The 13365-nt window shown below is 34.7% G+C and overlaps 3 protein-coding genes across 3 annotated transcripts; all 3 read right to left on the bottom strand.

Annotated features, from left to right (window-relative positions):
• Positions 1-4001: 4001 nt before the first annotated feature.
• MONOS_16240 (uncharacterized protein) lies at positions 4002-4214 on the bottom strand (the record flags this gene model as incomplete). The annotated part of the gene is made up of 1 exon (XM_067869153.1): positions 4002-4214. One exon carries the CDS (start codon positions 4212-4214, stop codon positions 4002-4004), a length of 213 nt encoding a protein of 70 aa, XP_067733187.1.
• A 342-nt stretch (positions 4215-4556) lies between these two features.
• MONOS_16241 (uncharacterized protein) lies at positions 4557-5188 on the bottom strand (the record flags this gene model as incomplete). The annotated part of the gene is made up of 2 exons (XM_067869154.1): positions 4557-4717; positions 5122-5188. The coding sequence occupies 2 exons, from the start codon at positions 5186-5188 to the stop codon at positions 4557-4559; spliced, it is 228 nt and encodes a 75-aa protein (XP_067733186.1).
• A 7694-nt stretch (positions 5189-12882) lies between these two features.
• On the bottom strand, positions 12883-13223 carry MONOS_15599 (uncharacterized protein; the record flags this gene model as incomplete). The annotated part of the gene is made up of 2 exons (XM_067868484.1): positions 12883-12995; positions 13064-13223. The coding sequence occupies 2 exons, from the start codon at positions 13221-13223 to the stop codon at positions 12883-12885; spliced, it is 273 nt and encodes a 90-aa protein (XP_067733185.1).
• Positions 13224-13365: the final 142 nt, after the last annotated feature.

The raw sequence follows: 13365 nt of genomic DNA, 5'->3' as shown, positions 1-13365 counted from the left end.
CTTTTGGTGAGAGAAAATCACAGCTGCCAGAAGCAATGGGAGGTGTTTTGCGGAATGCGACAGTTCCGAATGCCAGAAAAAGATGATAAAAGATGAAGGAAAAATGCATTTGAAGATGATAAATATTTGAAGAACTTTTGAAGAAGGGATGGATTCAAAGGAGAAAAAGAAGGTGGAGAAGCAAATGAATGGAAAATATTTTCTTGCATTATTTTTTTGGGAAATTTGCTGAGAAGAGAATAAAGAACAAATCAGTCAACTTTTTTCCTCAACCCAAAGAAAATGAAAAATATGTGAGGAAAAACATGGATTTTCAAGAATTTTATGCATAGTACATTAAAGCCTCCTTTCTCGAATAACCTAACAGTTGCTTCAAAAAATTAATAAAAAAATAGATTTTCATATCTTAAATACATTTTAAGAGAATTTTTATTTACAAAAAAATTCTTTCATAGAGTAAATTTTTTTCAGTGAAAACACCATTAGCGGGTATATTTTGCCCCATGTGTTATCCTACAGAAGCATCTTTCATGAACATTATTGCAAATGCATAAACATCGACGATGCTTTGAATTAGAATTAGAATTTTTATTTATTTATTTTTTTTATTTATTGGCTTGTTTGTTTGTCTTCAGCAATTCAATTAATGTGGAAAAATTTATTGTGCAAAAATTATTAGTTGAATAAATAAATCGGTACAACAAATTTTTTTAAAAAAAAACATCTGATATTGTTATTTTCACTTTTTCGTCTTATCGCTCAGTGTTTCTTGAAAATTTTCAAATCGAAATTTTTTGAGAGAAAACATATGATATCAAAAAGCAGTCAAGTGCTGATTGAAAAATATGAATTATTTTTAGTTTTGTAACTGTTCTTTTTTTCGAGGCATATTTCCCACATAATCATGCTATGCTTTGTTCAAGATTAGATTACCCAGGGTCGACTTTTTAATGGGACTTTTTTATTTATTGGTACTTTTTTGTTAATATGTCTCAATCAACCATGAGCTCCCTGTGACTTTCAACACCTCAACACTCCTTTTAAACAGTTTTCGCACTGTTATTAACCAGTTTATTTTTCCATTTTTGTTTATTGCTCACAGAGATATTTTGTTTTTTCGTTTATTTTAAAAGAAAAAATTTTCAGCCAACAAGTCTTTTCAAAAATATTTGAAGTTCATTTTTGAATAATGTTAACTTTTGTCAATTTGTCTAAATTTTTTTGAAAAGTTCCTTTTGTTTATTTTCCAAATAAAGAAAAAATTTCATATTTCGATCATATTTCGATCATATTTATGTTCCCACTCATAAACATTCGCTGTTATGAAAAAATAAATCTTTCTGATGTTATTATTTCCATTTGAGTGAAGTTTCGTGAGTGGGAACATAAATATGATCGAAATATGATCGAAATATGAAATTTTTTCTTTATTTGGAAAATAAACAAAAGGAACTTTTCAAAAAAATTTAGACATTTGTCATTTCAATTTCAAGTTAAAGAATTATGTTTTTCATGATATTTTCACATTTCAAATTTTTTGCAACATGAAAACAAATATTTGAGTTTTTCTTTGTGAACATGATGAAGTGAAATTAATCAAAATATTGAGAATAATACTGACTTCCATACTTTTTTCCCACGAAACGTTGAAAAATTGTTTCACTCATAACAATATTTAACTTTCTCAGATTTCAAAATAAATTTTAATTTCACATCTGTAAATGGACTTCAATGATATTATGACACTTTGTTTTGAAGCCATGTTTAAATTCGAAAAAATAAATTCATTTTATTCAAAGTTTTTCTTCAGAAAAGTTGATCAATAGTTCATTTTTTCACAAAAAATAAATCATTGGAAATTAATAGTTTGCACTATTTATTCAGGGCATGCGCAAAACGTTTTTGAACAAATATTTGTGCACATGACTGTTAAAGGATTTGTTTCATATATCAAATGGGACAAAATACTGTTCATCAGACATTTTCAATGATAATAATTGGGTGATTTTTTTTGATATCATAAAAAAAGATCAAAAATCGAAAAAATAAAATCAATTGTGGTAATTTTTGATCGAAGAGTTTTTTAAATATATTTCTAGTATTTAGCTTTTATTTCTGTTATGTATATTTGTTTTATTGTTTTATTCAAAAAAAAAACATACCTTTTTAATGTTTTTCGTGAAAAAGGATTTTTTGATCAAGTTTTAGAAAAATTAACAAAAAACAAATAAATGAAACTTCTAAAGGAAAATAGAAATATCATAATTGGAAAATCAAAACATTGTTAAGAGAAAGTTTATGAAGAAGAACTGAAAAGAAGATAAGAAAACAAAATTATCGAAATTAATTGATAAAAATCAGATAATTTTCTTTTTTTGTTCTTTCCTTTGAATAGACAACAAATCTCCATTTTTTTTATTTGATTCAGAAGCTTCATCAATTTTTGAACGAAACCGTGAACCATTGGATAAAGCGAAGTTTAACAGCTGTCTCCCCCTCATCGCCCAGAACAAAATTGTTGCCAGCAATGGAACTGATGCAGATGCCTATGGCAGACCCCAACAGACCCCATGTGTCACCATCGAGTATGCCCTCACTGGCTTCATTTCCCTCCTCCAAGACGCCTCTCTCACCCTCCTTTCCTCAATATTTACTCCGACTCAAACACTCACTTTCAGCGCGGTTGACACTAAAATCAATGGAAATGATGAACTTTTTCTGATTTCATCATAATTTCTTCAATTTTTTCTTCTTCTAATTTTGAACAATTTTTATATTATTGTAAAATTCATGAGTTTTCGTCGTCTTTTCACAAGAAGCTTATTTTTTCAAAAATCCTTTACGTCAGCTCAAAATAAAAATATTTCTTCGAAATTTCTTCAACCGTTGTCACTTCTTCCGTAAAGCAACAAATGGAATTTGCATTTGGTGAATCATCTATTACTTCTCTTCAATATGCATCTCTTCTATCATATCAGAAAGTTCTTCAAAAGCAATATTTCTTCAACATTCAGATTTCAACTTGCTTGAAACCGATTAGCGCAACTACCTCTTTGAAATTTCTCTTCAAATATGCCTTTTCCCCAAAAATTGCTTTTCCTCTTCATTTCACTTCCAACAAGTCGCTGTGGTTTTGATGTTGTGAAATTAATCGAAGGCTATTTTTGAACCAATTCACCCCAAATATCCTATCCTGCCCTGCTCCTTCTGTTTTCTGTGAATTCTTTCAATCTTAAAACGAAAAGGTCAGAATAGATTTTCTTTCCGATTGCATTCCTGATAATCGGCTTATCTTGGTTAAATATTGCACAATTTCCTTTGAAAAATAACATCAGCTGTTATTCTGTGATGGAATGAATATTTGTTTTGTGCTTCTGAATTGAAATGAAAGTGATAAACGATGTCGAATTCGAGGGGAGTTGAATGCAAGAGAAGGAGACGAAGAGAGAGCAGGAAGAAAGAGTGGAGAAAGTGAGCCAGGAGAAGCAGAATTAGTAGAAGATGGATGAACAGCTTGAGACAAGAAGGAAGGAAACAAAGATGTTTTGAAAGAAGGAGAAGATTGAAGTTGGTCGTTCATAAACAAGGACAAATTGACAAGCGAAGTGATGCAACGAAAAAGAGGATGAAGAGCAATATTTGTATTTGCAGAAAAATCAGCAGCCGAACCAAAAGGCGCAACCAAATAGAGAGCAGGGTATTTCTGCATCAGATCCATTGCCATTGAAGTGTGCAACGTGAACAAATAAGCTGACTTTGAAAACGACAGCAAAGAAAACAGCTTCGATAGTGCATTTCTCCTCCCAGGCACACTGCTCTGACTGAATGTTCTCATCATTTTCTCCTTCTGAAACAGCAGAGGCGATCCTTTCCCTGCTCCTTTCTATCCCTTTCTGTGTGTTTCTTCTGTTTCCTCTTCGCAGTTCCGCACAGGTTTGCTTTAGAACGCTCTTCAGCGCACTCATCAGATCCGACCGCTTTATTGTCTGCCTCGAAAAGATTCATGCATACGCAGGAACTTTCCTCATCTTCCACACAAATTTCCAGTTTTCCTCGCTTTTGATACGCACATAACGACAGGGCACATCCTGTTCATCGCTCAAATCTTCCAGGTCAGAATAAGCGAGGTCATTCAGCGTGCAGTCCAATTTCCGCTCTATTGTCAGAAATGGCGTTTGGCTTTCTTTCGCCTCTTGCTGCACCTCGCATGCCATTTTGTTTTCTTTCTGGCTGATCTGTGTGCCTGTTCCAAGATGTGGCTGTAGTATTCCTTGGATGCTGTTTCACAGATTCTTGTCTTTTTCCTCTATCTTCTTCGTCATTTTCTCCATTTTCCTGCGCTCTTTCTCTTCTTTCTCCTTCTTCTTCTGTGTCTCCTGCAATTTCGTCAGCCGAAGCTGTTTTTCTCTCTGATCATCTGATTCCAATGAATTGAACGTGATCTTCGCCTCTTCATCGTCCACTTTCCATTTCTCATTCTGAAACTCATCTTGCATCGCCCTTGTCACTTCTTTGTTCAAATCCTTCATCCTCATCACACCCAACGTCACCCCTTCTTATCCTCCTCCAATTCCTATTCCTATTCCTCCTCCTCCAACAGCAGGTGATAGCGGAGTTGTCGGTGCACCAACAGCCCCTCTCCCCATTTCCATCTCTTGGCAGTACACAATCAATGCACAACCTCCAACTCCTCTCCATCCACCGTCCATTCGCTTTCCTAGTGTTAAGTGCATCTTTCTAAAGGCGCATCGTTCTGAAAAGCACTGTTTAGATTGTGGAGAAGGTGAATGTGGGGGAGAGGGAGTTGTTTTTGCTGCTTTTGCGATGAAAGAGGCTCTGATTTTGGCTCATTGGAATGTATTTCGTATTTTCTGCCGTTTTTTATTCATTCTTTGGCGTTTGCACTCTTTTTTACTTCCGTTTGATTATATTTGCTTTTGAAACAACTTCTTTGGGGTTGTTCATTAAATCCTCCAAAATCACTTCTTTTCCTTATCTTTTCCATCATCTTCATCTCATTCAACTTCTTCCTTGTTTCCATTTTCATTCAAAGAATGATTCCCTTCTTTCTCTTCTTTCCCGTCTTCGAAACCATCCCCCTCATTTTCGAAGCATTCACACTCATTCCTGATCTTTTTGTCGACTCGTCAATCGGTGCTGGAGAAAGCAGAAGGTTTGGTCTGACCATCAAAAGCACCTCTTTCACAACAGAATCTCGTTGAAGCTCAAGCACATGGTAATATCTTCGCACCAGTCACTGTCTTCATCTTTGTTTGCTTCATATCTCTGCTCTCGTCTTCATCACTTACGATGGAGATGTCGGAAAGGCATTCAGTTTCTTCCTTTTTCTTCAGTTCCTTCAAAGAATCTCTTCTGATCAATGATAAACTCTCGTTTTCTTCTGATTTTGTTTTATTTTCTTTTTCATCATCACAGCTATCTTCGTCATTTTTATGCTTTAATTCCTTCCTCAACTTAATATGTTCCCTTTTACTTCATCTGCATTGCCTTTAACTTCTTCCTTTTCTTCAGATTCTTCGCATACCGCTCCACCATCCGAAACTCTGCAAACAGCGGCAGTGCCTCAAACACATCCAGTGGGAGAACAAAATATTGTCTTTTCCTTCTTCTTCCGAACAACTGTCTCATCCTCCTCATCTGCTGCTCTTCTCCTGTCAGAAATCTGTTTCAAGAAGAGCGAAGCAACGAGGAAGAGAGGAAGAAGAAGAAGAAGAAGAAGAAGAAGAAGAAGAAGAAGAAGAAGAAGAAGAAGAAGAAGAAGAAGAAGAAGAAGAAGAAGAATGTGAAGCACCAGAAGCAGCAGCCACTTGCGCACAGCGTTTGAGATAGCATCGGCGGAGGAGAGGGAGCATTGCTCTTACGCTGAGCGCATTTTAATCTCAGAGCGATAGGGTGATCAAGAGTGGAGAGAGAGAAAGATCGGTCATTGCTGGAGAAGATGTGGATGAAGAGGAGGAAGAGGAAGGTAAATGAGAAGGTAATAGCCGACGAAGTGAAAGCAAGGAATCATTGGTCAAAGTCGGAGATGCGCCTGTACACATTCCAGCAAATGAATGAGTCAAAGATGTTTGTGAAGAATTTTGATTATTTTTTCTTTTGCCTTTGTCTTCAAGGGACATAAAATGAATTTTGAAGAGTTGCTTCTTGTGGTGGGTTCACAGGAAGAGGCAGAAGCTGCGCATGTTTTCTTTTGAAGTCTTCGATGATTTCGTCCATTTTTGCTTTTTCGGCTCTTTCTTGTGATGAATTCACTTCTAACTGTTCGTAAAAAGAGGAAGATGAAGATGATCAGTTTTCTATTTTTTCTTTCTCGAAGAATTTGACAATTGCTGTTTTTGATGATGACGTTGAAGAAGAAGAAGAAGAAGAAGTCAAAGAATTTGGAGAAGGTGAGGAAGAAGGAAATGATGAAGAAGAAAATGAAGAAAGTGAAGAAGATGAAAGGACGATGAAAATGAATATTTTTGGTGATTGATAAATCCATAAAAAATTCAAAAAAATTCCAAGGAAGAAGTGGGGAGGTTCCATGTGATGTTGTTTACTGAATGAAACATCTCATTTAACAAGTTAACTTCGCAACGAGACAAAAACCCAAATTGCAAATATTTTGGAAAATATTCTGTTATTAATCAATTAAGCTGCATTTCTTCAAAGTCATTTGCCTTCTTTTTTTAATTTCCTCTCCTTTTTCTTCAAAAACAAAAAATGTTAATAACTCTCAATTTCCTTTCTTTTCCATTTCCATCTTCAAAAAATCTTCTCTCCTTTTTTTCTCTTCTCAAAAAATATCCCTCTTTCATCTTAACATTTCAGAATATCCATCTTCTGTCCCGCTTTTGCCCTCTTTTCCTTCTCTTCCAAATTCCATTTCTCCAATTTATCTCAAATATCTTCCTCGCCCTCCTCAGCCACTTCTCTACATATTTACTACATTTTCCTCTACAAATTTCCATCTGCTCTTCTCCACCTTTTTGTCTCAGAATTTCTTTCATTCAAAAACCCCTCTCGAAATATTAACATTCAAAGATATACTCAACTCCCACCCCCTGCCACAAATAATCCTCTTCCATCTCCTCTCTGCCCCATATATCTCCTGCACCAGACGTTGATGAGATAAACATCAAATACTGCTTTGGGTGGTTGAGAATATTATTAAAGGAGATGATCATGACAAAAACAGAAAAAACCCCTTTGAACAGGCATCACAATGTGTACGGGCTGAGAAGACCCTCCAGCGAGATATATGAAATATTTTGTGGAGATGCATTCCATGTTGCAATTTGACCATTCTGAGACTGAAATGATGAGATTTATTTTTTGAATGATGATGGCTGTGGAAATGAAGCTGTTTGGCAAAAAATAGTCGAAGGGCAGTTTGGCCTTTATTTGTTTTTCTGTATATGAATATTAACCTGTTGATGATTTTTGTGTTGCTTTCAAGGCAGGAGGCGGAAAAGAGTGAAAATGAATGAAAGCAGGATATCTCGTTATGAAAGGTGAGTGTCGAGTTGGGAGAGCGAATTCATACGAAAAGTGCTCAGGATGAAGGGGTTGGGAAGGGAATTGAAGATGATATTTTTGGAATAAGAAGTTTTTTAATGATGAGTGTGGAAATGAGAAAAATTCAAATTTTTACATTATTCAGAAGAGAAAGATAACGAAACAGTTGAAAGAGAAGCGAACGTAGGTGAATCAACTATGAAAATTATTAATTGTCAAAAATTTATTGATTTTTTCTATTATTTGTTGATTTCAACCAATCAATTCTTTTTTCATTTTCAATAACATTTTTCTGCAAATTTTTCTAATGAAATTTATTGAATACTTTATCTGAATTGTTGCATTCATATTTTATTTGCATTTAATTTGAAGTTTAATTCTATTTATAAAAGTTTTGTAATTTTTTGATAAGTTTAAGGAATTTTCTTCAAAGTTTGAAGCAAAAACAATTAGAAACAAATTTAAATTAATTTATAAACAACAACAACCATATATAAAGCAATATATTTGAATAATTTCCTCATTTATTTTTCTTTTTAAAAGCAACCCTTAATGAAATTAATTTTTGATCAAACGTCGGAATTTTTTATGATATCAAAAAAAATCACCCAATTGGACATTTGATAAACTTTTTATGTGAAAAAGTTTGAATAAAATGAATTTATTTTTTCGAATTTAAACATGGCTTCAAAACAAAGTGTCATAATATCATTGAAGTCCATTTACAGATGTGAAATTAAAATTTATTTTGAAATCTGAGAAAGTTAAATATTGTTATGAGTGAAACAATTTTTCAACGTTTCGTGGGAAAAAAGTATGGAAGTCAGTATTATTCTCAATATTTTGATTAATTTCACTTCATCATGTTCACAAAGAAAAACTCAAATATTTGTTTTCATGTTGCAAAAAATTTGAAATGTGAAAATATCATGAAAAACATAATTCTTTAACTTGAAATTGAAATGACAAATGTCTAAATTTTTTTGAAAAGTTCCTTTTGTTTATTTTCCAAATAAAGAAAAAATTTCATATTTCGATCATATTTCGATCATATTTATGTTCCCACTCACGAAACTTCACTCAAATGGAAATAATAACATCAGAAAGATTTATTTTTTCATAACAGCGAATGTTTATGAGTGGGAACATAATTTGGAAAATAAACAAAAGGAACTTTTCAAAAAATTTAGACAAATTGACAAAGTTAACATTATTCAAAAATGAACTTCAAATATTTTTGAAAAGACTTGTTGGCTGAAAATTTTTTCTTTTAAAATAAACGAAAAAACAAAATATCTCTGTGAGCAATAAACAAAAATGGAAAAATAAACTGGTTAATAACAGTGCGAAAACTGTTTAAAAGGAGTGTTGAGGTGTTGAAAGTCACAGGGAGCTCATGGTTGATTGAGACATATTAACAAAAAAGTACCAATAAATAAAAAAGTCCCATTAAAAAGTCGACCCTGGGTAATCTAATCTTGAACAAAGCATAGCATGATTATGTGGGAAATATGCCTCGAAAAAAAGAACAGTTACAAAACTAAAAATAATTCATATTTTTCAATCAGCACTTGACTGCTTTTTGATATCATATGTTTTCTCTCAAAAAATTTCGATTTGAAAATTTTCAAGAAACACTGAGCGATAAGACGAAAAAGTGAAAATAACAATATCAGATGTTTTTTTTTAAAAAAATTTGTTGTACCGATTTATTTATTCAACTAATAATTTTTGCACAATAAATTTTTCCACATTAATTGAATTGCTGAAGACAAACAAACAAGCCAATAAATAAAAAAATAAATAAATAAAAATTCTAATTCTAATTCAAAGCATCGTCGATGTTTATGCATTTGCAATAATGTTCATGAAAGATGCTTCTGTAGGATAACACATGGGGCAAAATATACCCGCTAATGGTGTTTTCACTGAAAAAAAAATTTACTCTATGAAAGAATTTTTTTTGTAAATAAAAAATTCTCTTAAAATGTATTTAAGATATGAAAATCTATTTTTTTATTAATTTTTTGAAGCAACTGTTAGGTTATTCGAGAAAGGAGGCTTTAATGTACTATGCATAAAATTCTTGAAAATCCATGTTTTTCCTCACATATTTTTCATTTTCTTTGGGTTGAGGAAAAAAGTTGACTGATTTGTTCTTTATTCTCTTCTCAGCAAATTTCCCAAAAAAATAATGCAAGAAAATATTTTCCATTCATTTGCTTCTCCACCTTCTTTTTCTCCTTTGAATCCATCCCTTCTTCAAAAGTTCTTCAAATATTTATCATCTTCAAATGCATTTTTCCTTCATCTTTTATCATCTTTTTCTGGCATTCGGAACTGTCGCATTCCGCAAAACACCTCCCATTGCTTCTGGCAGCTGTGATTTTCTCTCACCAAAAGCTAATTCATCCCAATCGTTTTCAATTTCTTCCCTTTCCCTGCTATTATTATCTTCTTTTCCTCAACACTGATTGTCTTCTCTTCGCTCATATCCCTCCCACCCAGCAACGTGATTGTCGAGCTCAGCTGCGCCATGCTCGAACCCACTGCATGCCCCACTGTCTTGCAAGGTGCTGCCTCACTCATCCCACACAGATTATTTGTGTCATCTCCACTCACTCCAACATACCGATCCTTCATCCCGACGCTCAGCCACCACATCTTTTCTGTGTGCTGATACGTCCAACTGCCTGATAAATAATAACGGCACACTCTCGTATCATTGCTATTCGTTGTGTACGATTCATAAAACGGATTATTCGATGAGAAGAGATTGTATAGATCTTGGAAAAACAAATCATGACCATATGGAGTGGTATCAGTGCAACTGCAATCGTGGAAGAAGAAGAAATAGCAATAAATGTTGTTGCTTGGAGCTGTTTGTTGGTTTGGATCAAATCTCATTCCTCCGCCATGTGAATATGCCGAACACGAAATAAACTGGAGGCTCCTCATTTTGAATGCAGCTGGAACATTGTAACAGCACATCCCTCCGCCATTCGAATTTGTAATGGAGCACGAAGTGAAGAAACACTCAAACACACAAGCGCTCTCCCCTTTGCCATTTTCTGTTCCAATGCAGCCAGATCCAGAAACATTAAAAGAATCGAGACATAAACCTCCTCCATAAATTTTCGCTTTGCAACTCTTGAATTCGCAGCCGCTGATCCTGACACAAGAAGTTATATTATAAGCATACAATCCTCCTCCAGCCCAATTTTTTGCTGTACAAGCATTGAATGAGTTGTTCTCTATTTTGATAGAATTAACAGAAACACACAAAATTCCTCCGCCATCATAATGCGCATAACAATCATTGAACGAACAAAATTTCACAGAAAGTGTTCCAGATGCCTTGTTATACATGTAAATCGCTCCGCCATTTGAATCTCCATAAGAATAATCATAATTTGTCCCAGTTGTTTTTGAGCCATTCCATACACACCAAGTGAACGAATTCGTTAAATCTGTAGAAATTTGCTGTCTCACTGGTTTCGATGGATTCCCTTCACTCCCGCTGACTGCAACATTCTGAGACCGATAGCACCTGACAAATGAGGTGTTCGAGGCAGCCAAGGATGATGAGGGGCTGTTCAGTGAGGGAACAATGCCCCCATCATAAACATCCCACACCGATACAAACTCACACCCACTCATCAGAAATGATGTTTGGCTCAGCCCTTCAGCCAGATGTGATATTTTTGGTGGATTTGTGGAGATGTTGAAGAAGGTCAGCTGGGTGAGAGATACAAGGCGTGTCAGGGGAGGTGCCAGAAACGGGGCTGAAGACACACAAAAAGATGAGAAATTCGACTCACTCACCAATACACTCCCTCCTCCTTCGCTTTCTTCTTCTCTTCCTTCTTCTCTTCCTTCTCCACCTCTTCTTCCTCCTCCTCTCTCCCACTTCTCGGCTGCACCATCCCTCTCAATACAATTTTCATCAAAATCTCAAATTATTCTACAACCCTTTTCCTTCCTCTTTCTGCAGCATATGTTATGAATCTCATAAAAAATTATAACAGACCTTCGCTGTCAATGCCTTTTTATAATTAATGATCCCATAAAGCTCTTTCCCAAACTGATTCTGCTGATTGACCTTCACTTTCTGTATTTTGATGTAATTTCACTCCCTTGAAATTTTACGAAAACGCCAGCAAAAACAATTTTGTTCAAACAAAATAAAAAGAAAAAACAATAAATCATATAAAAAATAGTCAAATAATATAATTAATAAAAATGTCATACCCTTGTTTTCCTTTTCTCTCGCCCACTTTTCTCAAAGAATCATCCCATTCCTTGCCTCCTCATCCCTTCCATCATCTCCAACAAAAACAAAACATACTGCAATCTTCATCCATAAAGATGTTCTTTTTGATAGTGTTCTTGAGGATATTCCCTTCTCCTTTTTTGAATAATTCTTTGTTGAACTGACTTTCCTCTATTTTCCTCCAAAATCTCTTTTCTCTTTTTTCTTCTTCGTGTCCTCCCTCAATTCATATTACCATCTCGTTTCCTTCTTTCTGCTCTTCTTCCAATGCTCCAAAAAAAAAATTCATTCTTCCAATTCCTCTTGTTTTCCTTCTTCATCTCATTTTCTTTTCCCTATCTTCTGCTCCAACTTCCGCTTCTTTTTCTTCTTCTCGACTTTTTCTCAAATTTCTTCTTCTGTCATGTCATCAATTTTCCGCCATTCCTTTTTGATTTAAACAAGATTCATCGTAAATGCCTTCCAAAACCTTCAAATAAAAATATCTTCTTCTCTTTTCCTTTCATTTATATTTTGCGCCTGCTCACTCCACCAAGCGCCACTTCAATTATTATTTTCTGACTTCTTTAATGCATTTTATATCCTCTTTTTCCGCATTCCATGTTCATTCATTGGAATAAAATATACCTGCAAAACAATCCAATTTCATAAAAAAATAATATATGAAAAATCGTAATTAAAAAAGGCAAACCTATATCTTTTATAATGATCATTCTTCACTGATTTTCTTCTCCTCCTCCAAATATCGTTCCTTTCTACCAACAAAACCCATCTGCCCCATCTTCGTTTCCTTTCTGCCCCCAAAAATCGTTTATTTACAATCCTCTGTTCTTCTTCCACTCAAACAACTCCACAAACTCCTTTCTATAAAAAATTAGAAGAGATATAAGCATTCCATTTGAAGAACCCCCATTCCATCGCTTTTCGCAAATAGTATTCTTCTTCTTTCCATTTTCCCAAAAACATCAATGCTCCTCCACCGCACATCCTCCATCTCTTCCACTTCATTCCTCAACATCCTTTTCCCAATCAAAAAATAAATGCCTCCAATATTTTGCATCTCTTTGGTGCAAAACACCCTCTCATGGTCAGCCCCTCACCTCGATCCATCCTTGTCGCACCTCTGTCTCCACACCTCCAATGCAAAGTGCCAGCGCTGATGTTCCTTCTTCCTGTCCTCTTCCGCATCCACCTCCATTCCCTTCCCTCCAAATGCGAGTCACATCCAAACAATCATCAAAAGATTATATTAAAATATGAAAAAAAAACTTCTCCTCTTCTTCTCCTCTGCTTCTCCAATTATTGCTCCGTTCTTCCCACAAAGCCCATTCGTCCTGTCTTCGCTTCCCTTCTGCTTCTCCCAAGAATAATAATCGCCAAAGTCCAATCTCTTGTCCTGCTTCCACAGAAATAACTTCGCAAACTCCATTCTGAAAAATAAAAGTGAACGAATAAGACGGAGACGAAGACGAAGACGAAGACGAAGATTAATAATCATGTGCAGTCGAATAAGAGGAAGAAATCAAACTTGAAGGCGATGAAGGCAAAAAAGATTATGGCCAAGAAGGTCA

The sequence above is a fragment of the Monocercomonoides exilis genome (genome assembly GCF_001643675.1).
Source record: "Monocercomonoides exilis strain PA203 chromosome Unknown scaffold8-1962414, whole genome shotgun sequence".
In the NCBI taxonomy this organism is placed as follows: Eukaryota; Preaxostyla; order Oxymonadida; family Polymastigidae; genus Monocercomonoides; species Monocercomonoides exilis.
The sequence above is the reverse complement of the archived record's forward strand: the minus strand, read 5'-3'. Positions and strand labels throughout refer to the sequence as shown.